This window comes from Larimichthys crocea, chromosome I (assembly GCF_000972845.2).
Source record: "Larimichthys crocea isolate SSNF chromosome I, L_crocea_2.0, whole genome shotgun sequence".
Lineage (NCBI taxonomy): Eukaryota > Metazoa > Chordata > Actinopteri > Sciaenidae > Larimichthys > Larimichthys crocea.
The window spans coordinates 32,578,114-32,602,325 of NC_040011.1; the positions used below are offsets into that span (position 1 = coordinate 32,578,114).

At 41.7% G+C, this 24,212-nt stretch overlaps 2 protein-coding genes across 2 annotated transcripts; one reads left to right on the plus strand and one right to left on the minus strand.

Annotated features, from left to right (window-relative positions):
• Nucleotides 1–665: 665 nt before the first annotated feature.
• On the minus strand, nt 666–5,711 carry LOC113744001 (zinc finger protein Aiolos-like). The gene is made up of 5 exons (XM_027282138.1): nt 5,680–5,711; nt 4,418–4,495; nt 3,465–3,530; nt 3,018–3,128; nt 666–1,195 (listed from the first exon to the last, which is right to left on the minus strand). Exons 3-5 carry the CDS (start codon nt 3,514–3,516, stop codon nt 681–683), a joined length of 678 nt encoding a protein of 225 aa, XP_027137939.1. The 5' UTR covers nt 3,517–3,530; nt 4,418–4,495; nt 5,680–5,711; the 3' UTR covers nt 666–680.
• A 1,126-nt stretch (nt 5,712–6,837) lies between these two features.
• On the plus strand, nt 6,838–23,335 carry LOC104920380 (insulin-like growth factor-binding protein 4). The gene is made up of 4 exons (XM_010732633.3): nt 6,838–7,758; nt 15,351–15,514; nt 16,837–16,962; nt 20,116–23,335. The coding sequence occupies exons 1-4, from the start codon at nt 7,407–7,409 to the stop codon at nt 20,251–20,253; spliced, it is 780 nt and encodes a 259-aa protein (XP_010730935.1). The 5' UTR covers nt 6,838–7,406; the 3' UTR covers nt 20,254–23,335.
• The last annotated feature ends 877 nt before the right edge of the window (nt 23,336–24,212 follow it).

Sequence of the window (24,212 nt, forward strand, 5' to 3'; positions counted from 1 at the left end):
TATATATATATAAAAATATGTCAGTAATGCAATCATCATGGTTGTAATATGGAGTATGGTAACCTCAGTATTGCTGAAGCTTTGTGATGGAAGTGTCGAAGATATATATATATATATAAAAATATGTCAGTAATGCAATCATCATGGTTGTAATATGGAGTATGGTAACCTCAGTATTGCTGAAGCTTTGTGATGGAAGTGTCGAAGATCCCACGCTACATTTAAATACAGAACTCCTAACCTTAATTCTCGGTTCTTTGTGCAAATGTGATTTCACTTTTCATGACAGTGACAAATATTCCTGCACGTAGATTGACAATAAGCCGACCATGACAGAAAATGTGTGCCTCGTGTATGTGATGAACCTTATTTTCCATACTGTACACACTTTTCTCAGCACTTGAGTTGAATACTTTTGACTTTCATGAACTTTATATGTGAGTGAGTAATTACAGGAATTGCATAATTCATGGTGTAATAGTGACTGCAGATGGTCTATGATGTGTTCATCTATCTGTCGCTGCGATCAAATCACAAGTTTTTGCATGTTAGCTATATATGAATAACAATGGAGGATATTTCACAATCGCTGCACCGGCTGTAGCACTGGTTAGGACTAATGCGTCATGCAGACTTGTGTGCTCGTGATTGTAGTTACTCGATCAAACATCTTGACCTAGTCAATGCGAGTTATCTCCCCATGATATCATCAGAGAGATGGTTGCGCAACTGTCGTGTTTGAGGTCAGGTGTTCGGGTTGTGTTCCTGTGCTTACCCGTGTGGCTGCGCTTGTGCACCAGCAGTACGTTGATGCTGACGCAGGACAGGCCACAGATGTCACAGTTGAGCTTGCCTGACGCCTGCCCGATGCGGGGGGGCACTGATCCAGATGCATAACTTTCTTCTGCATCAGCCGTCGCTGCCACGTGGGCATCTGGCAGGGCCGCACTGTCGTAACGGGAGTAATCCACCAGTGACAGGTCCTGTGGTTCATTCAGGGTATCTCCCTCTTCATCCCCCTCCACATCCCTCTCCTCATCATCGTCCTCCTCTGTCCTCTGATCATCAAATCCTTCCTCCATTCCATCCTCACTGGCCCCTTCTGCTTCTTCTTTTGGCACGATCTCTCTTTCTTTTTCAGCCTTAGGGCTCTGTTCGTTGTCTTCCATCTCCTCTGCCTCGGCCTTTATCGGACCTGAGAAGGAGGAGTCCATGCAGAAGAGTATTATTTTGAGTGATATTTGATGTAAATACACACGAAGGGACTGAAACATGTGATAAAAAGCACTGATTTACATAGTCAGCGAAGTATAGTAAAGTATAGTATTGTATAGAACAGTTCACACTTCCAAATAAGGTGCTAAATAAGCTTGATGAGACTTCACTCCAGCCAGAATGTGAAACCCTGTCTCAACTTCACTTCTACATTTGTATTTTTAGTTGATAGCTTGATTAGTGCTAGAACATCTCCAAAGTGTGGGTAGCTTAATTTGGGGCAGTGAATAGTGTCACAAAGAGATTCAGAAGATGTGTGCTCAAGATAAAGGGAAGGCGTTTCCTCTGAAAACACAGAAACTAGAACCAGGGCAGGAGAGACATGCAGGCTCATCTGCTTTAAAAACAGATTTCAGACTGATTGCTTATTGTCACAGACACAGAAAAACAGCCAAGATCCAACGACAATCTGCACTAGACGACCTCCCTAATTTATTCCAGCTATTCCTATGATATGCAGCTTTTATTTGTTGTATTTTCTTGACCATTTTCCACGGGGCCTTGCTTACAGCAGGTCAAACTTCCTCACCATACAGGAAATATCTGTCAATTTCTCGTCACCACAACTGTTGACACGCAGAGTCCAGAGGCCGGGTTTGCAGGACCTCTCACCTATCTTGCTAAGTGTCAACCAACCCCCAGTGTACTCAGTTCCATCCAGAAACCACACTGTGGTCTTGGCGGTGACTGGTGATGAGCATAAGAGCAGCGCCTTGTATTGTGGAAAGCGCTCAGAGGTGCTATGGAAACTTTGCACGCAGAGCTCCGAGAGGCCCGATATAGAGTCCAGGGTCTCAGAGCAGTGAACCGCAGGCTGTGCATCAGACGCAGAGCAGGGCTTTAGGAAGTGCACCCAGCAGGGTAGATGGGTGGCAGAAATAAATAGGAGATCTGCCTGTAACACCATGTTCTTTTTCATTTATTTATATTTTTTTTTTCACTGAGATCACCAAGCCGAGTAAAAACATTTCCACACTCAAGATGTCTTGTGAGAAACAGGATGATCACAGTGTGTAAAGGTGCAAATAGAATATGTGACAATGCTAATGTGATAACATTATATAATTAAGACAGTTCATGACATTGCAGCGAGGTACTAAATCATGCTGGGGTTGACTTGGGACTCATGTTACTGCTCTCACTGCATCCAAACAGAGAGCTGAAAGCAGATTAAATCAAATTCGGAGAATTTTTTGGTCATTGCTTTGCCCTCTATGACACATCACAATGAGCACCAGTGCAGGAGACACAACAAAGGCTCTTTTAACTATACCCGGGGTCACTAGGTCATCCAAGATCTGTCTGTCTGTCAAATCAGATGGATGGCATACAAATAACATATGTCATTTAAATTTTGTTTTAATGCTCATCTGAAGTCAAAGAATGAAACTCTCCTCCTCACTCCTATGTGAGAAAATTGTAGCGCACTCTGGTACATGAAACCATTAAAAGTCTTAAGATAAACATAGTAATACACAGTGGCCACACTAAAAATAAGATCATTATTTTAGTTTCTTTGCTAGACTTGAATTTTTTTTCCCAACAGCAGCGTTTCGTTGTATTAAATCTCAAGCTTTGTAGCAACGTCCCTCACACCTTTTCCAACTTTTGTCCGTGGACAAAATGTAATTGTACAAACGCAAGGCAGTGTGAACTTGATGGCTAAAACGTAGAGCGGAAAGATGTCAAGCGGGTGTGTGTGTGTGTGTGTGTGTGTGTCTGCGTGTGGGGGGTACACATACGTGGATCTGTCACACCTTCAGCAGACTCCATTCCATTCTCACTGAATGAGTTATCCTCCCTCTCTTCCTCCTCCTCCTGTGGCTTCACGTCTGCAACATCACTGCAAACGTCTGAAAAAGTGACACGTTGGCCATGTGTAAAAATTTTGTGCTACTTTTTGTTTCAATGACAGTAACTTCAAACCAGCAAAGCACAATTCTCTGTGACATAATAAATGCCATATTAAAATCCCCACGTGAACAGTAAACGTGCAGGGACATTTTGTTATCTGGTTGTTGCTGGGACACAAACAACTTGTGGTCGGACACCAAACGCAGCCTGAACAAGCCCCTCCACACACACATATTCAGCTCTCAATACTCTGCAGTCATGTACGGCAGGCAGGGTGCGTTGTGCAGCCTGGTCACGTACACTTTCACACTCAAGACAAGGAATCAGATACTCACCCATCCCATTTTCCTCTGGGGTGGTAAATTCAGGAAGTTTTTCTGTGTTCATGATGAAAAAATGTTCTGCGGAAAGAAATTGTAATATTTAGATCATGAGAGATCATTTGGAGTCTGCAGAGGTCTAACCAGGTCGAGCCAGATTCCTTCTTATGGTACTTTCCCCTCTAGGTCTGCCATGCCATTAAGTGTTTATAGAACAATCAAGAGACAGATCACTATTCTAAAGTTAAAAAAATGGCTGCTCTGCTGCATACATTCATGCTGTAACATTTAGATTGAGAGACTGTCACCAATATGACTTTCTTTATGTTCTTGACACTATTAAAAGCCTCCATTACTGTTTCTACAAAGCATGTGAAGAAATAGAAGCAACACTTGCATCTCACTGTTCCTGTTGGTTGGACAGAATAAAAAGAAGTTTATAAAAAAAATGTGGGGGTAAGAGCCTACGGTTGATTGCTCGACCCTGTCACTACATTTAGCTTTATGAGAAAGAGATGATGTTCACTGCACATGTACTTCCTGCCGGGTCTGTACATAGGAGCAAGTGTAAAAGCGCTTTCCACGCCAACAGTCAGTGACACTCCAACGCTTGTAGACAGAGTTTGAGAATAAATTTGGAAATAAAATATTCAAGTGTGCACTTTTTAAAAGTTGCTTTTGAAGCTCTGTATGAGTTTTCAGTGATAAGAAAGTATCACATTCTCAAAATATGTATTACAAATATAAATGTGACAAAAACTATGAAGTGTACAGTTACTTAGAAATGTTTTCATCATTTAAAAAACTCTAACTTCTCTGCAATACAGCAATAACAAACCTTCTCACACGCTCAGAATGAAATTGAGAAGCGCATGTCTTCACGTTACAATAAATTCCAAAGTACTTTTTGAGTATTTTTTTTAGTTGGAAGATAACTGTAAGTTTGAGTAATGATGAAAACATCTTACCTGCTTGTTGCTCAGCACCCGGAGGAGAACCGCTCTCGCAGTAGGAGATTCCACACTCCGGACTCCTTTGGACTTTTTCTGAATATGGAAAATACGCAACGTCACTACGGTGAATTTTGGAGAGATCCCTTAAAGGAACAGGAACTTAATTTTGAACGAGGTGGAGCAACAAAGACCAAATCATACTCATGCAGCAGAGGAGCAACACCAATGATTGAGATCACTCCTTACCATTTTCATGACTGTTATATAAACATTCCTCTACTAAACCTAAACATGTCGAGTCTGTGACACTGTACGATTATGAGTGAAACAAAGAACTCATCATGGGTTTAATATCAGCTCACGGGCTCCACATGGTTGCTGACTTGATTCCATTTAAGGAGCTATTACTCCATCTTGTGGCCAAACCAGAAAGCTACTTTTCAGTCCAACTGTACTCTCCCCAGTCAATAAAACAAGTCTGTACAAATGAAAAACCATAAACACTTTGGACACAGATAGTTGGGTGGTTGGGTTGCAGGTCCAGTTGTTAACGACATCAAGCTTGTGCTCTTGTTGAGCTCAAATGTACTCATTGCTGGTGGCTTTTGATAAAGCATCTGCCAATGATGTAATGTGCACATTTTTTTTTACTACAACTGAAGTCACATGTTAAACATTCACTTTAAGGCCAAACAGAAATGAACTCAGGAACTCACCACAAAAAAAACACCACAAAACACACACTATCACACTGACTGAGCTGTGAAATATTAGATGATGGGGAGACCTGATGCCCTAAGAGTTAAAGCTATGACCAAGAACTGCAATGTCCCCAGTTCATGTCTGGCCGGGGACTTTTCTCTTTGGCTGTCTCATACATGAAAACACATTCACAAACAGCAAACACCTACAAAACAGCATTACTAACTACTGCTAACCTCTGAGTAACCATCCTGCATGGAGCCCCCTCAAAACACACACATGCACACGCACACAGTCGAACACCTCATAAATGACACATAATGAAGCTGCTGGGAGCTGCAGCACCGGTGAGCGGCTTCACTACATTGTTACTACAGTCAGTCATCTCATTAAAACTATTTGCTTGAAATTGACCAGATGTCGTTTTTCTCTTAAATAATTGATTTGCAGTGCAGAACGTGGCGTCATCACAAAAAGGCCATCGATACCTCGATTAATTTCTCATCATTTGGCACAATGGGACAGATGAGGAATCTGGGTGCTGTGTAACTAACAACACACACTACAGCACCCACCTGAGTTGGTGCACGGCCTTGTAAGGCTTGCCTGCTGCCACTGGCCCGCCTATGGCAACCAGCTACCAGCTGGGGGAAAAAAAGCCGAAAGAAAGCACACTCACAAAGGCATTACAATACATGCTGGGTTTCCATGGCAAAATGAAGGCAAAGGAACACAGGAAAGAAAAAAAACAGCTACGTCGACAAATAAAAGCCATGATTGAAAACCTTTAAGGCAGGGTGTAGGGCATATCTGCAAACACAGGCAAACAAGAACAAAGTAACACGCTGATTTAAAGACTCTTTCATGATCAGAAACACACACATGTATAATAAACTATCCCAGCTTGTAGCGTTGTTAAAACTTATCCCACTGGTGGGAAGCTTTTTTAGGACTGGTGGGGGCAGGGCGACATCGAAGGGGGGGGTTTAGACTGTCCATTTGCCTTTTATAGCTGCCCACTCCAGTTAGTAGCAAGAGAGAGAGAAAAAGAGAAAGAGGCCGACATAATGAGGGGTGGGGGGGGGGGTGGGCAAAAGCACAGACTGGACTGACCACTGGATACACACATGTATGCAAACACACACTGAGAGCCTGTTGAAGGAGCAGGCATGAGGTTGTTTTGTTGTTTGAACAATGGTTCAACCCCAGAGGCGCACACACATGTGTGTGTGTGTGTGTGTGAGTGAGTGTGTGTGTGTGTGTGTGTGTGTGTGTGTGTGTGTGTGTGTGTGTGTGTGTGTGTGTGTGTGTGTGTGTGTGTGTGTGTGTGTGTGTGTGTTGGGCATTTGGGGTTGATTAAAGTGGAACAGCACTGATGTGTGTCCTTTGTTTTTATGAACCCAAATGTTTCATCAGTGCAAATCAACACATCGAGTCGGACATGTTTGACTGAGAAGAATAGTAACAGGACGAAGCAAGGGCTCAATTCAACTGTTTTTCTCTCCATGCACTCAGGATTGAGAGAGGACAAGTGAGGCAGAGTGTATATAAGCTTGTGTCTGAGTGAGAGTAAGAGAGTAAGAGAGTAAGAGAGAGTAAGAGAGAGAGAGAGAGAGAGAGAGAGAGAGAGAGACAGAGGGAGAGCTTGCCTGGCTTTTCTCCACTGTGCCTTTCAGCTCCTCTCTCACTATAGAAAAGAGGCGTGTCCATGGACCAGTATAAAGTCCAAGGAGAGCCACTCGTGTTGAGCCTTTCTCAGGAGCGAGTCCTTTGCACTGCACACCAGCAAGAGGAGGAAACTGCAGCTGTTACTTGAAACACTGCCTTTTGATGATCTGCTTTGCATTTGGACACTTGTAGACCAGAATTTTTGGTGCTTCATTAGAGAGCGGACGAGCCTCTGGACTCAGACTCGAAGAGACAGCAAGACTCACCTGAACACAGTGGTGGATATCTTTCCTGCAACTGTTCATTTCAACATAACAAAAACTAGTTCTTATCACCACTACATTCGCCAGCCGAGCAGATCACGAACAGGCTCCAATTTCTGCGCTGTGAAATTGAATCAGAGGAACGGAGAGGCAATACAGCAGAGGCATTGTGTCCCTGCAATTGAAACACTAACCAGCTGAAAATATCAAAGACCATCCTGGACAAAGCGTTCCTCTCAAACCACCCTTGTTGCTCTAAAATCTGCTGTTGAAGTGATCAAAAGCTGCACAACACTCAGAGAGGAGGGGGGAGAAAGCAAGGGGGGACCAGACACGAGGGCAAAGGATTGCGTGCAGGTGCCGGGGCTGCCATGGTGCGTGGTGTGGCAGTAGGGTCGTCCTGCTGGGGCTTTTGGGTGTTTGCCGCCCTGTCGCTGGTGGCGCTGTGCTTATCAGATCAGGCCATCCGCTGCCCGGTGTGTTCCGAGGAGAGGTTGGCTAGCTGTCGTCTGCCGGAAGGCTGCGAGGAGACGGTGCGAGAGCCCGGCTGTGGCTGTTGCCCCACCTGCGCCTTGCCTAAAGGGGCCCACTGTGGTGTCTACTCACCCCGATGTGGCACGGGCCTGCGCTGCTACCCGCCACGTGGCGTGGAGAGGCCACTGCACTCACTGATGCACGGCCAAGGGGTGTGCACCGATGAGAGGGAGGTGGAGGAGAACTCAGGTGAGAGTGAAGGGGTCAGGGTCTGTGTGTGAACTGATTACACTTCTTTCCACAGGGTGCTTCTTCTTCTTTCTTTTAGGTGCTGACAGGTACAATTGGGCTCACAGCACCAACACACTTACACCACATTTTGACATGTCTGCAAATTCTGTCAAGATGCTCTCATAGTACAAAGCATGCATCTGAACAGGTCTTTCCAAACCTCGCTCAGCGGACCCACGGCAGAGCAGACCAGAATATATTCTGTCTCCGCTGCCTGGGCCTTACCTGAGATGGGTAGGGTCAGAGTTGGGGGTGTGCGACAACGTGCTGCTTGTTTACCCTAATCTCGGCTAAGCCCCGAACCAGAGCGTGCACACACACAAGCTCCTCATGCATGGTCTGATGGGAGAGCGCACACAGTGTCCCTCTGCTGTCTTGCGGTCGCTCGCTGTGAAAGAGGCCCTGCTGTAAGACGCAGAGCAGGCTTCAGAGGGCACAGCGCTGTGCTGATAGCTGGGGTGGGCGTGTGTGCATGTCAGTGTGTGGAGCTTGTACTGTATGCGTCTCCTGCATGTGTCTGCACCCTGTATGACTGTGTGACGTGCATGATGATATGATCATGATAGTTACCTGTTTCATGCATTTGTTTCATTTTTTAAATTCTCTTTCCCAGCAACCCTTGTGCTATTACCTCATTGTGCTGATGTTAAGCTGAGATCCTGCAGGTAGTTGTGTAGTGCAGGCAGTGAAGTGCACTGTAGGGGTACTGGGAATGTAAGAGTCTGTGTGTGTGCGTGTGTGCGTGTGTGTGCGCAAGTGAATATGTGTGTGTGTTTGTAATGGGAGGAGGTAATAAAAGCTGCTGTATGAAATGACTGTAATGGAGTGTGGCCAGTCTGGGGCTATTAGAGCTCTCTGCAATCAGTAATTCACTTGGTGCTCTTTCATAGACGCCCCCATTCCTCCTCCTCCTGCTGCAGATGTCTTACTCTTCTTTTACTGTCCATGTCTCTATCACACTCTTCTGGGCTGACTTCTTATTCTCCTCTTTGTTGTTGCATTCCTTTTGCAAAGAAGAAAGTCTGTTTCCACTTTCACACAGTGGGATGTCTAATACTGGATGTCTTATCTGCATATCCAGTTCCAGTTCACTGCTTTGACGTTAATTTCTTTCTGCTGAGGAAACTTGTCTCCACTGTTTGTCTTTCTTTGCTCTGCTCAAAGGGAGTGGTGTTGATTTCCATTATGCCATATGAGACAATCGTTAGAAAGCTTTGCAGACAAGGTGGTTCTTTCATTTGTTCCAGATTATCAACTAACTGGCCCGCCGCTGCTTCGACTGAGCCCAGGTTCCCAGACAGTTACGGGTAATGACAGTAGGCTATCAGCTAGAGCCAGAACACCAAAGATTTGGATCAACGTAGCTAATATAAAACCCCCAGGATGCTCATCTTCATAGCAGCATCTGTTTCCCTGGCCCCGGGTGCACCAACCCCCCACCCCCCAACCCTAACAAGCCTTCGAGCGCAGCATCGCCCACCGCGTCCAGCTCCTTCATGAGGATGAGCTCATCGGCACTCCTGCTGCCAGAGTTGAAATGAGAGCCTTTCTGTGCAGGGCCAGCATAGGTTAGGCCGGCACATAAGCATGACTAAATGGAATCAGAAAGAAGAGGCAAGCTGTTCAGACCATGATAAAAACGGAGGGCTGTCTCAGCTCGGCTCGCCTGTTCTGCCTGAACATTATATCGGCTCTTTGATGCTGCCTTGTCCGATCAGCTGGCCCGGAACTGGGTTATAGTGCACTGGGGGGAGTCTCTGGTCCTTTCTCCGGGGCGGGGACAGCAGTAGATGGAACATTTTGCAAAGTTCATAAGTTTTTGGTGTTCTGTAATCTGAGCGCAGAGTTCTGTTTGCCTCCACACTCCTTCTCACCCCTGGAGTCTGTCATAACAAAGCGGGGAAGCTCTGCCCAATAAATCTCACTGTAAATCAATTCTTCTGGGCAGCAGCTCAGATCTGCTGTATAAGAATGTTCAATGTAAACCATGGCAGCAGAGACACAATCAGAAAGGCATGAGGGAGAGACGAAGAGCAACTCCAGTCACCAGCAGGAGATTTCCTTTGTGGCGCATTCACCGTACTTATGCATTATTAAACAAGGGGGTGCATCTCCTGAATACATGTCTGACACTGCCCCACTCCTAGCAACAGTGAACATGCTAGATAAAAATAGAAGAGGGTTTCTAAAAACCAGGAGAATTCATAATGAAAAAGACCATGGAATCGAGGCAGAGCTCGACAGCCCATTGAAGGGAATTGTGGGTGTTCAGGCTGATAGTTACAGCTCTGCAGGAGAATTTGTGCTGCCTCATGATTCGTCCTTAATTTTTAAGTCTAGCTCTCGACTACCAATAAAAAGCACAGAAGGAAAGCTAATGCATTAAATAAGGCTGGCAAGAGTTGTGAGTTATGACTCCATTTTCTTTGCTTCAAAACAGTGCATTTCTCTCAAAAATGTATCAACCTTAAGGCTATTCTGGAACCAAATTTCCATAGCAACAACAAGCAATATCCTGCATCTCATGTCAAGGACAGCTTCAGTGCATCATAATATCCCATTCTTAGAAACCCTCTCTATCTTAATACTTAGAATAAATCATCATGCGTGTGTTGGCATCTGTTCCTACATTCCTGCCGGGTCTGGCTGGGTATCGTATTCAAATGCTCCCCCTGACAGTGAAACGGATATAATTTACAAACTGATACAGATGTCAGATATGAAAAGTCTTACACCTACAGGCACTGAAGGAGTTGCTTGAATGAAGCTGTTGGTGGAGCCGGACTCTGTCCAACTATGCCCAATTTACTGTGACGCACACAGGCCTTTATGAAAGCAGCATGCTAACCTAGATTTTCCTTTCTCCTCCGAGCGAGGACTCCTCAGCATGCTTTGGGAGTTGTGCACTGGTTAAAGATGTGGATGTGTTTTCATGGTGTTATTTGAGGATTTTCCTAAACCTTCTTTCAGCAGATGTCCCTTAGTGTTGTGTATTTGCTTTCTTTGGGTTGTGCAGCACATTTGTACAGCTGGGGCTCTTATGCAGGAGTAAATGTGATTAGCTAATTGCTGTCCTCTGTGGGGCAGGGACCCCCTTCTAGTGTTGGAGCTGAGAGATAGACAAACATGAAACAGGCCTACTCTGAGAAAGACAGTGAATCCTGAAGGGCTGAGCTTTCATATGTGTGTGTTAATCCTTTTATAATGATTAAATGCTGTATTTGTTCAGGCAGAACACCCCTTCACCGGTGCTGTAATATTCATTTCCTCTCCTTACACTTCCACTCAAGATGCTCATTCTGTACATATATTAAAACAAGAACAATACACTGAAAATTAAGTTAATGATGTTACTCAAAATAGTTTGGCCTAATTCACTGCAGCTGCAGGTTTCCCTCTATTCATAGATCTATTCATCACGTGTAGTAGTATTAGTAGTAGCAGTAGTAGTAGTAGTAGTAGTATGAGTGTATCAACAAGTCATGGCTGGCTTAGATTAGTCCAGCTCTCTATGACAGAATTTACTCACCAATCTGCAAGCAAATAAATACAAAGCAAGCAGTGGATTGAATCCGGCCGATGGACTTGTTTATATGGTTGGCTAGGTGACAGGAATCCAGATGTCTTTGAACGTTATTTTTTTATCTATCGAGGTTGTGTGGGTGTGTCCGCGCGTGTGTGTTATATCTGAGACAACAACAAAGTTTCAATCCATGGACTGAAATATACTACACACACATTTTCAAAAGCTCCCACAGTGATGAGTGTGATTTTATAGCTTCAGTTCTACAGTGGCAATGATTAGTAGCGTGTTTTTCTAAATACAATCTATTATGTCTTGTGCAATTTAGGATTCAAAGAGTAAATAGACACTAAATCAACAACGACAGTAAAGTGCTGCTGCGCACACTCTTTGGACTTTGTCTGGATGCCTATTTTGATGTCAGCTAAACGGGACGAGGCCAGAGCAGTATTACACGGCCGTTTTCTTATCACAAAGCTTGCCTTTGTGATTTAGTGTTGATTTAACGTTCTATATTTACTTTCACAGATGACACTATAAAGATGATCGTATAAAGCTCATGTCAGTAATCTTGAACAGTGCTCCTACAACTGCACTTGACATCAGCTGATGATGATTAACTGATTCAGAGAAATCCTCTGCCTGGAAACCAGCCGTCTGATACTCTGGCAGCATCCAGTGTTGACTGAAAAGAACATTTCTTTGGTAGTAAGCCCAGTTGACTTTTGAGCTTGCAGCCAGGAACTCTTGAAAAGTACTTATCAAAGTGTTACAAAACATTTTGGAGAAGATTATTCATTTTTCAGGAGATTAGTCGCTGTCAACATAATGTAAACTATTCTAAGAGAACCACAACACTATAAACAATGTTTGCCTGTTGCTTTGTGAAAAAATTTCAAGCCACTATAGGCAAGATTTATGGACTGACATTTTGTTCCAAACAGACTGACCTCAATGTTTGGAAGACATAAATGAATAAGATGACAGAATAGGAATGACACTGGCTGAGTCAAAGGTCTCAGTAATGGAGTCAATTCCTGGGTAACGAGCAGGCTCTCTATAAAAATCTCAGCACATTTCTCTGCTTTTTTTGTATATCTGATCTACATAAATATATGACACCACACCTTTTACTGCCCTCTCTGATTAAAAGTTTTCAATGTGCTATGGCACACCTACATCTGCACCAGTTGCACCTCTAACCATTGCCATTGATGTCACGGTGTACAGACACCCACATGTTCTTCATCACTGCAGCAAAATGAGAAGATTAACTTTCAGCTGCTTTTAAGTTGCTCTTTTATTCGTACAACAAAGGACAAGTTGGGTGAAGTCCAACAACAGAGATAGCAACCTGCTAACTCCTCTATGTTGCGTTTTTGTATGCTATTTTTTGGGACCCAAGAATTGGGAACAAATGTGCTGAGTAGGACATTTTGTTGTCAGTGGGTCAGTGCTCTTACATACTGTATGTTCTGTAATTTCTTATTGCTTATTGGCCATAACATATGCACATAAGCTAGATAAGCTAATATCGGTTCCAACATCAGTCCCTGTGAGGAAGTTACTCAGCTGCTCCTCTTAGTATTTTACATAACATGCACTCTAACCATCCTTAGTCAATCTGTATTTATTAGAGCACAAATAAAGCCATTTTTTTGTAAAAAGGTTTCATCTCAGATTTTAGTACAATTGTCCCACACAGTGGACTCTCTATTGGCTCCGATCCAAGATCTAAGATAGGGAAGTATAAACTGTAGGAAAGTACTCTGCCAATCTTGCTTAACTAAATATTTATTTGAGGAGGATATTTGTCTTTGAGGTTTACAAGTTCAGCCTTAAAGCCACTAACAGTAGAATTTGAAAACTGATGACTGACTTATGTCAGTGCTGTACAGATTACAAAGAGAGAGAGACAGATATATAAGCATGGACTTGTCATAATATAGATTAAATGATGAGACCACAGTGATGGTGATGTTTCCCCAGGCAGAAAATGGATTCATCAGAAGGAGAGTGTCTGCCTGTAATACTGCTCTCTCACTCTCATCTCATAATGAATGACGCTCACACGTCTGGTGGCCAGCGTGACGAATACATTTGCAAGTGCACCGGCTGATATGTGAAAACAAATATTTAACTAGAACTAAGAACTAGATTGAGCAAGCAGTGCAGTTTATTGTGTAATAGATTTGGTATTTGTCAGTAAAGTGCTAACAAAATGGAGCTTTGTGCTCACAGTGCTGTACCACAGTAATTCTATGTAACAGCACATCTTCTAATCACATGCTGTTCTGGCTATCAAGATAAGTTCCAATTCAATCTGCAGACTAATAATCAGGTAGAGGTCTTTGTGTCTTTAATGGATCTTGTTTGCTTAGCATTGACGTATTACAATGTATCCACAGGCCAAGAGGACAGGTGAAGACTGTCCCTGACCTTTCTTTATCTTTGCCATGCACCTGTGAATGGCACTGAACTGCAATATCAGCTCCGGGGCTGATAATGCACTTTAGGAATTATGTTTCAAACGCCAAGAGCTGCTGATCCAAATCATATGAAACCACACAGAGAAGTGGCAACTTCCTCCATGGAAAACAGCAGTGGTAGCAAACAGGACATACCACCCCTGACCCACTTCTAAATCACTTTGGCTCACCCCTGCGAAAGAACGTGGAATCGGAAAAGTATGAACTGGCAAAAGAGGAGAAAGAACAACTTGGAACGAAGGAAACAGCTGAAACGCTGTTGGCTCTTGTGGAAGAAAGTGCTGATGAGCAAAGCTTAACAGCAACAAGACTAAAAATACAAACAGCCAAGAGACACTTTCCCCCCATGACAAGCCAAGCCAAGCAAGATGACTGTCTATGAAGTTTAAAAAAACATGGTCGCCTTCCAACTCCTGTCACCAAGTTGTAAAAAATTAAAGTCATCACCAGAAGATGGCCAAGGATCACTAGATCAGGATCAATAGATCAGGATCAATAGATCAGGGCCAGGACACGCTTGAAAAGCTTGCACTGGTCTAAATATGTGTATGTGTGCCTTCATGCATTGTAGACATGTGAGAAGGCTACTACTGACCCACATCCATTGTCTCTTTGCCAACAGCAATTAACTGGATGCCTGGCAGTGACCTTAGATATTAACCAGAGCTCAGATCTGGTTCAGTGATCAGAGCGAGAACTGCTTCAAAATGGTAAAACCGCAGTTTAGAGTTCTTTGTGCCAATCTGTAAAATGCCATGGGTTATGAAAGAAAGCATAGAACATTGCCAGGTCTTAAGCCACAGGTGAAAGTCAACATGCAAAGAAAGACACACGTAACCTTTATCCCTCATTTTACCCATCTTGTGCCCCCCAACCACCAACTAGAACACACACACACACACACACACACACGCACAGTTGTGCCTGCTTGTGACAGTGCAAATACCCTCTAACAACCTCCATCTGGCACAGACTAAGGTTGTTGTGGAGGGGTGGAGAATGAAGAGGGAGGGGGGCATTTCCTGAGGAAGCAGCTGGCTGCCTGCAGGGCCACAGAACTGCAGGATTATAGGGATGCAAAGGTGAATGTGGCACAGACCACAATGTACAGAGGGTGGCAAAACAGGGGTGGTATCGTTTAAAAAGCCTCAGAGCTCGTGGCATGGCTGTGGTGCAGTAGTTGAAAAGTACCAGGGCAAGAGCTAAGGTACAGATTACCCCCCAGAGCGGGAAGAGGCTCTGTGTCCTTGAGGTTAACCTGGCCTCATTTTTAGCCTACATCCCACCACGTTCAGCTGTATGGCATGTTACGTAGAAGGACAAGGAGGAGTAGCAGAACAGCTTCTGCTCTACATCTGACACCCAAGCAAATCATTACAATAATGGATGTTGCCCTAAATTATCATTAAAATGTGACAATTATGCAACAGAAGCTCTATAAATATTTCTGACAAACTCTTTCTGTAATTCTTTTCACAGTGCATTATTCACCTTGTTGTTGAATTGAAGGAACTAAAGCACTATTCCTTGCCCTTTAGCGATGGACAGGCAGGATGAGATCATCCCCGAGCATCCGAATAACAGCAATATCCGGTGCAGTCCGCTGGATAAGCGCTGCATCCAGAAGACCCTGGCCCGACACCCTCCAAAATACACAAACCAGAGAAGCAACACCGCCAGGGAGGAAACCAAGGCAGCACTGGTGAGAAAAAAGATTTTCTGACATCTTATCAGTTTCACTGAAAACAACAAGCCCAGGCAATCCCCTCTGCAACACATGCCTTAGCACCAGCAGGTGTTTTACATTAAGCCTTTATAGTTCCAAAGCCACAAGCGTAACAGTCGGGTTATAAATTGTACAAATTAGTTATTTACAGACCATAACATTTAATTGCGGTCTTGCAAAATAAAGTACAGGTGCACATTGACATCAACATGCAATTTGCTGTTTTAACATTGGCAAGAGCGGAGCCATAATTTCCCATTAATGAGTAACAGGATGGTTTTATCACATTGTAGTACATTCATGTAACACACAAATGTGTTCCACGAATGCAACATGTATACAAACAGACACACATTTAGATTTAGTTGAGTCGCCCACCCAGATAGGTTTACCTCTTGTTTTTAAAGTGTTAGCGGACATGCAGTTGGAGTGGTTGTGCAGACTGACTGAAAAAAGCCAGAATGATGCATTCACATGCAATCATGAGCAGGCTCGTGAATTCAGTGCAGCAGACTCTCGACACTATTTGCACAAACAATGTAAAGGGTGTTGACTGTGTGATGTGGAGTTCAGCCTCTCACTTTGATTTCAATAAATAAACCATGATGGTAAAATTACAGTTTTATATATATTTTTTATATATTTTACACAGTGTGTATAATATAATCAAATACTGAAAAAACTCTTCTGTGCAACAGTTGACGTCTCGTGAACACTTGAGGAAATGTGCTCTGCAGGTGAAAGGGGCAGTGTGTAGGACTTTATAACCTTTGTGTGAAAGGCTTTATCTAGAGCAGTGTTTAGTTTGTCTGTTCATGAAGGCTCATACTCAGGTAACAAAGACATAGCAATTCTTACTTTTAGTTGATTACATACTAATTAAAACAAAATTATGAATATCCAGTTGTTTCATACTTTACTTGTACTAAGAGAGCAGCCTAAATGTGACACACTCGGTCTTTAAGTGTCATTTGATTGAGCAATAATCTTTCACCCCCAAAGTGTACAAAAGTGTAAAGTATGAATCATGTCCTGTCTCCCAGTTTTCATGGTATTTTTTGCAGCATTAAAATCACATTATTACTGTCTCTATTTTTTTAGGCAGATATATTATTCATTATTTTTTATGACTAGCTGAAATGATATAACTTGTGGGTTTTCTTAGATTTTACCAAAACTTTTTCAGGATTTTGAAAACTGGAGATAATATTTTGGCATTTCTGTTTAACACAGGAGTTTTCTAACACCATTGCAAATAAACTCTATAAAAATCTAACCAAAAACTCTCTCTCCTACAGGCTCCGTGTCGTGCTGAGCTACAGAGAGCGTTAGACAGATTGGCATCAAATACCCGCACACACGATGATCTCTTCACCATCCCCATACCCAACTGTGACAAGAATGGAGATTTTCATGCTAAACAGGTCTGTGATTTCAAGCACACACTCATTAGAAGCTTTATTAAATTGCTGAGCAGACCACTATTTGGCCATGTGCATAAGTGAACTGTAAATCTCAATTATTAAGCCAATACAAATAAAAATGCCTATCTTTATACTTCAGACAGTTCCTTTCAAACCACATGAGCAATCTGTGGGCCAAAACACAAAACATGCCTGCAGCCGATGAAATATTGTCTTACTAGTTCAAAATCAACACAAAACTGTCTCCAAGCACACTGTCTGGGTCATGCCAAGACGTTATTTTGCTAAGCTCATGTGAAAAGTGATTTACTTTCAGAAACCAACAGTTGAACTACGTGTGTGTAAAGTGGTTTCCCCTAAACTGTTGGACAATAATCACTTTATTGCTGTGATGGATGTAATTAGCTTTTGGATGCATTTACTCTTTTTCTGCCTTTGCACGTTTTGGCAACTATGCAGATAAGAATGAGACTCAGGGAGCATAAAAACGCAGATAAGACTGCTCAGAGTTTCATATGCAATCAAAGCAGCAGACATGGAGTCAGTGATAAAAGGAAAGCTCTGTTAAGGCACCAGTCATCAAGTTATGTTGATTGTGTAACGTGGTTAAAGTATCTCTATCTGCTCAAACTCACAGGCATCTGTTTACTGTTTAACTAAAACTGCACTGTGATAAAACCTATTGGGAAGTAAAGCACAGGTCATGAGGGACAACTGGGAATCATTTCATGGCAGGGTTGCTCTGAGATTTTTAACTGCTCTTGGGGGCTTTTGGAAACTGCAAATCACTACAGAAAAGGCACAAGATCACAAAATAAATTTTGTATTTACAGGAATTGTTAAAACATCACAGGAGGAATGTCAGAGGCTCTGAAACAAATTATGTGAAATACTTCTCACAATTTGTTTAAAGCAACTTTAAGTGCTAGCTGGGTGTAGTTTGACCCAATGTACAGTATGATTCTTTCTTTAAAAGTTTTAAATGGCAGGCCTGTTGTCACAGAGAGCTACAGTTTCAAGCTGATCAAACTAGTCTGTAACCTCTTACCATGTGCTCAGCTTTATATAAACCTGAATTTATTGATTCTTGGAGGCAACACAACAAGCTGTAAACACAACACTGATGAAATGTCCCCATTTAAAATATGGTGAACATGTTTACATGTTGCTTATTAAATGGAGCAACATTAGCATTCACTGGCAGTTGTGTTTAAGCCCACCTGGTGTATCGTCCCATGTTTACTCTCCTTTACCTCCGTTTTGCTCTCTACCAACTCCTGTGAGAAACATCTGTTTCTTTAGCACCTAAATGCTGCACTATGTTCACCACCCAGTCATTTATATGTCAGTGTACTGGGCAGGAAGTGTACAGTGTGTTTTAGAGCTTTTTTGTTGCAAACAGCCTATATGACCTATATGAGATATAGTCTGTGGCAGCGTCTATAATGTGAATTCCTGTAGATGAAATGTTTTTTTTGCAATTTTTCTGAAGTGGTCCCAGTGAAGGATGTTCTTAAAGTGTACTTAGGTAGCATATCACAGCATGGAGAGGCTATGTTTGATTTAAAATGTTATAAATGCAGTTGCAAGAACAAATCTTGCCACAATGTTTTATTTAAAAGAGACTTTATTCTAATTTAACCATTCTAATAATGTATTAACTCCCTGTGCTCTTTCATTTGTTTCTGTGATGTCTGTCGTCTCTCTCTGACTCACTCTGTATGTTTTGTCAGACTGATTGTTATTTGGGCTGCTTTAACACTGCACTCTCACTCATGCCTCTCCATGGAGAGCTGTTTTCTCTCCTGCTGGACTGTTACAGAGTGTAATCATCATCTCTGTTTCTCACAGCAGTAGGTTTAACTTTGTTTTACAGTTTCATTCACTCATGGTGAATATCAGGTACTGTACTGTCTGTGCCATCTGAGGTATGGACTGCTTACTGATTTCTTGGGAATGGGTTTTTGTGTGATTGTGGGTAGTGATAGCGTCTATAAAATATAACATACTGTAACTCAGATTCTATGAGTGTAAGATTGTTTCTTTAGCTGAAGTAAAAGCTGTTTAAAAGCCAATTGTGGTTTCAGCTCAATATTTACATAGCCCGAGTGGTGGGTACAGACTAAAGGTCTTGCACTGATACTCATAGGGTTACAGGCTGTATCAGCGCAACAGCAACATGCTGTGAAACTACTGAATCTGCAAGATTGTTTAAGGGAGTCTGGAGACTTTCTGCATTGGTGACAAAGAAGTAGCCAATACTGGTCACTGTTTACTGTCTGTGTACAATTTGACACGTTTACTGTCAATAAAAAAGTCTTCTTTAATAAATTTTGTGTAAATGGTGTTCGGACACCTAGCTGCTCAATGTTGGCATGTTAGCTATCAGAAACAAATCACTTAATGTACTGAACTTAAAGCTGAATTTACAAGAATGCATGGATGATTACGTATTCGCTGTAGCCATTTTATTATTATTAACTTTATTAAGTTTCTCCTCACATATATTTTTTAAGCAGTATACGGATTTGCAGTTACTGATTCAATGGTGAAATCAACTGAAACAGACAGTGTGTACACAAATGAATGGTATGTAATGTTTGCAGGTAGAGAGCTCAAACACGTCATCTGCTGTACAGTGAACTCAATCAGACAGCGTGTTTTATGTGTAGGCCTACTTACAAGACATCAGCGGAGTATTCAGTACTTCACTGTGGCCCAGGATGCATTTGTATTTACATTTGAAAAGATATGTGGTCAAATGCATCCTAGACCACCTCACCAAGTGGTTTGAGTGATCTGATCACAATGCATCTTACTGGTCGTTTCCAGAGTTACAGTTTGTAACTAATGTTCGTGCCTATTCATTCTGAAAGGTGTAACATCATCACTCACTCTGTAACTCAGTCAGTCACTAATGGACTCTCATGTAGGACTGGGCCCTGCTTTGCTGCGGTCCAGCCAAAAAATGTTAAACATGTGCTGTCTGCCAGTTTATTATAAAGAGGACACCTTTCACATCACACGCAGTCATCTGATCTATTGCTAATTATATAATGTATAAAGTATATTTATAAGAGCAGAAGCTGTAGGAATTGTTGAAGAAGTTAATATATGTAACTAGAATATTCAACATATCCTGTATCCACACAGTGTCATCCTGCACGTGATGGCCAGCGGGGAAAGTGCTGGTGTGTGGATCAGAAGACAGGCATGAGGCTGCCAGGGCCATTGGAGCTGCGAGGGGATCTGGACTGCCACCAGTTAATGACTGCTACTCTGAGGGATTGAGGAGTGAGGAGTGGCAGTGCAGTGGGGGGACGGGACCAGCTGAACTCTACTGGTGCTTATTAGTAGAACGACATGAGGAAAGGACTTCGCTCTAAAGCCTCGCTTCACCTGAGGCCAACGGTACTTGAGCTTGCGCAACAAAAAGGAATCCATTGAATTGAGTTCTTTTGCTATTTTGTTTCTTTGTGTGAGAGTATGTGATGTCTGAATCTTTTGAGCACTCGTGTGTATTGTTTCTACTATGTGAACTTAAGACTGATAGTCTTTAGACATGTGTGCTTTGAGGTAACAGGTGGCAGAAAAAAAAAACCTTCCACAGAAAACAGTTGTAGTTGTGATCTTTGTTAGAGAGCAAATCGTGTTGTTTTCTCTTGTCTAACTTTAGTATTCTTGAAAAGTAAGAAAATGCATCAACCCCACCTGATAATCAGACTGTTATCATCTGATTTAGTCTTTCTGGAGCACTAGATCAGTTTTCAGGAATTACTGCATCAGGACAACACAGATTATCAATCAAAGGACCGTGTACTAGTTTTTCACAAAATGTGTGTAATTGGTTGTAACGTGTGGCTCTTATTCTGCTGTCTTATATGTCGTAAAAAAACAAACAAAAAAAACACCCATCTGTTAAGTAGGTTTAAACAAACCATAAAATGTGTTTGCAAATACAAAGTCTAGTTCAGCAATGACACAAGAGTAGTAATAAAAGATGGGATGAGAGCAACAGATAAAATGACAAGAAATAGGGGTAACAAAGGAACACAACAATCCTCCGCCTTAAGTTACCAAATCAGAAGCCATAGCTTTTCACAATATCAAGGCCAAAGTGAAAAGTGAGATTAGTTTGGAAAACTGTATCTCTGAGAGACCAGAATAGATTTGCTTCATCAACCTGCGGTTAACTCTTCATCCTCTCTTTGCAGATGAGCTCTCTGTAGCATTGTGGTCCAGAAGGACTGGCAGAGTAGCCGGGCTACAAACTCTGTACGCTGCTGATAGGATAATCTTATTTCTCCAGCTGGTGCTAAGATGCCAGTGTGACTCTCGTTTTGAATATGCTTCAACATACAGGATTTCTCTCCAAACAGGCTGCTTGGCAGAACTTTGATGGTGCTAGATACTGAATGTGCCAAAATACAAAAAAAATAAAAAATGGCTTCTGCACTTTTTTTGGACATTGTTTAGGATTGGAACAGAGGACAGGGATTTTCAGGAAGTGGAGCAGTTAGCATCAGCAAGTGTGAGGATCACCTAAATGTGTGACGATCAGCACTAGCTACTGACAAAGGCTTTCCATGTGTCTTGTTAAAATATAAAAGTAACATCTCCACATTGGCTTTGCACTATCACACTATCACTGCAGCTACCTGGCTGAATGTGCCATTGGCCAGTGTTGTAAGCAGAGGTTAATACATAGTAATGATTAAGCTTCTGGCAGCACAGCAACACGAAACTCTGAATGGAGGACTCTAGTGTATCATGATTATGTGGAAACTGAAAACATTGTGAGATCAATAGGTGAAAGTCTTCACCTATTGATCTCACAATGTTTTCAGTTTTCATATTCACTGTAGAGCATCACACAAAAATTAAAGGCGTGTATTACCTGCGCGGGTGACTAGCTACTTCTCAAATATTGTCGATAACGTAGGCGAGGCTGGTATTACTGTAAGAGCGATTTGATTGTACTGGGCAGAGTAGCAGGTTTAAGCTAATGCTGGTGTTTGTCACCACCAGATATGGACAGCCTGCTCTATCAGCTTCATGGGAAGCTCTTTATGGTTTTTACTGAATCAAGCTTAAATCTATCTCGTGTGGATGGACGGTGATTTTTGGTCTTGGTGGGCTAGAGTTCATTAGAGAAGAGCTGAGCACGTCCGGGGAGAGAGTCTCGTCATTGCCGCACAGAGCAGCAGACATGTCAGCCTAACAAATCACTGGTGTGTAGATGCAGTCATATCAGATATGTTGGAAAGGCAAAAAGGATCATGATGAGACAGATATTCAGAGCTACTGTCACACAATGGATCTTTGGTTCTTTCTGTTTCCTCACTCTGCGTTTACCTCAGCATCAGTTAAGCTTTAAATGGGACTATTTGAGCATAACATCCTGAAGGAAGTTTCACACAGAAATTTTAAAAGTGCCATGAAAACTATTTTCATTATTATAATGCATTCTTTGCACATTTTTCCACATTGAATTTGGCCTACTATATATATATATATATATATATATATATATATACACATATAAATAACAAAGTTAAACTGAAAGTACCTGAGGGCACATCATTATAAACTAATTAAACAAAATGATAAAAGGTAACTTAGCAATTTAACTTTATCTTATCTGAAGCCAATTTATAACCTTTGTGGAAAACAGTGCACTGCCACCTGATGACCACTTTTTGTCACTAAAGACAGACATGTACCCAAAGGTAGTTCACTAAAAACAGAGACAGATAGATAGAATATGGTATGGGTGGAGAATCACTGCTACAGCTTCAAAATATCAAAAACCAAATATCCTAAAAGTCGTTCCAAAGACTATAAGCAAAGCATCTGCAGACGTTAATACTCATTTAGTGAACTGCATGCACACAGCTAAATCCTATCTTATCATTCATCAACTAAAGAAGTGTTTCCAAACACATTCAAACACATTTCTGTTAAATAATCATAATCTTTGTGAGAGATGACAAACGGCTTTGATTTTGTAAAGGCCTTTTAACTACATAAACTGTGTATTTAAGCTATAGTACGTTGCTTGATCTCTAACTTTGCTGTACTGAACTGTAATTGCATTTCTCCAGAATAGACGGTTCCTGTTTGCCTTTGATATTATCTATTAATGTGTAGAAGATATGAAGTAATGTTTGCATGCATACAAATGGACTGGGCTTGGAAACAGCTAAGGTCCTGTGTATCTTGTCCAGAACAGGACTGTTATACTCAAACACTGAAGTGATCACAGAACTGAAATGTAGAGTTTCAACCAATTAAATGATCACTTACATTGTAAATGTTTACCTGATGAAAATGTACACATTGTAATACATCAATTAAAACACTTTAGAAACTACAGCGGTGTTCTTGTCATTATTATTAGTAGCACTCGTGATATGATGATGCTGATGATTTTAGCTTATCAAACAGTATACTGGCAGGAGTCACATGAAACTATGTCCCAAAAGCTAGTTTTTACTCAAGTTTAATATGCTGAATGTTAGTAATGGTTGGAAAACATTGTGCCACAAAGCAGCTGGACAAAATACAACAAAGTACAGACAAATGAAAAATGAATTGGTACATAAAGATGAACTGGTCATTGGTAACAGGCTGTTGAAAATGCATTTAATAATTTTATAATATTGGGTGGCTAGTTCATTTAATGTATATTTCAGTTTAGTTTATTATAGCTCTGAGGTCTGAGGCTTTATCTATTAAAAGTGATATTTATCTCATCTCAGTGTATTTTTGATGTGTTAGCGTTGTTTTTAGTTATCATTGATACTAATTAAACTGCCACCAAAGATTACTGGTTACATGTAAGTGTAAAGTGTTCAGCAAAATACTGAATATTTAGATCTTTATCAAGAAATGTTGTTCATGTAATGTGTTTATGTAAAAATATGGAAGGATAGATTCAAAAACTTTTTGTAAAAAATAAAGAACTGAATGTTCAAACTGTTATTGTGTAAATATACACTCACTCTGAATTTGATGCCTGCAACACGTTCCCAGTTGGAATAAGAGTAACAAAAGGCTGTGAGAGTTGGTCAGTGATGAAGAAACACGTGTTTGGAAGCTTCCTCAGGTAAACAGGGTCATGGAACATCCTTGAAAGGCTTGTTTACAGGCAGAGATGGGCGAGGTTCAACACTTTGTCAAAAACTATTTTTCAGTTTAAAAACAACACACAATAGCAATGAATTTTGGAATTTGTACATGTAAAATCT

What these genes read in the sequence shown, in the direction of transcription:
- LOC113744001 (XM_027282138.1), bottom strand. Translation starts at nt 3,516, where the DNA reads ATGAACACAGAAAAACTTCCTGAATTTACCACCCCAGAGGAAAATGGG. An exon ending in CCCAGAGGAAAATGGGATGG is followed by an intron (nt 3,129 to 3,464) that starts GTGAGTATCTGA and finishes TCACTTTTTCAG; the next exon opens with ACGTTTGCAGTGATGTTGCA. An exon ending in TGAAGGTGTGACAGATCCAC is followed by an intron (nt 1,196 to 3,017) that starts GTATGTGTACCC and finishes CCTCCTTCTCAG; the next exon opens with GTCCGATAAAGGCCGAGGCA.
- LOC104920380 (XM_010732633.3), top strand. Translation starts at nt 7,407, where the DNA reads ATGGTGCGTGGTGTGGCAGTAGGGTCGTCCTGCTGGGGCTTTTGGGTG. An exon ending in GGAGGTGGAGGAGAACTCAG is followed by an intron (nt 7,759 to 15,350) that starts GTGAGAGTGAAG and finishes CTTGCCCTTTAG; the next exon opens with CGATGGACAGGCAGGATGAG. An exon ending in GAGATTTTCATGCTAAACAG is followed by an intron (nt 16,963 to 20,115) that starts GTCTGTGATTTC and finishes GTATCCACACAG; the next exon opens with TGTCATCCTGCACGTGATGG.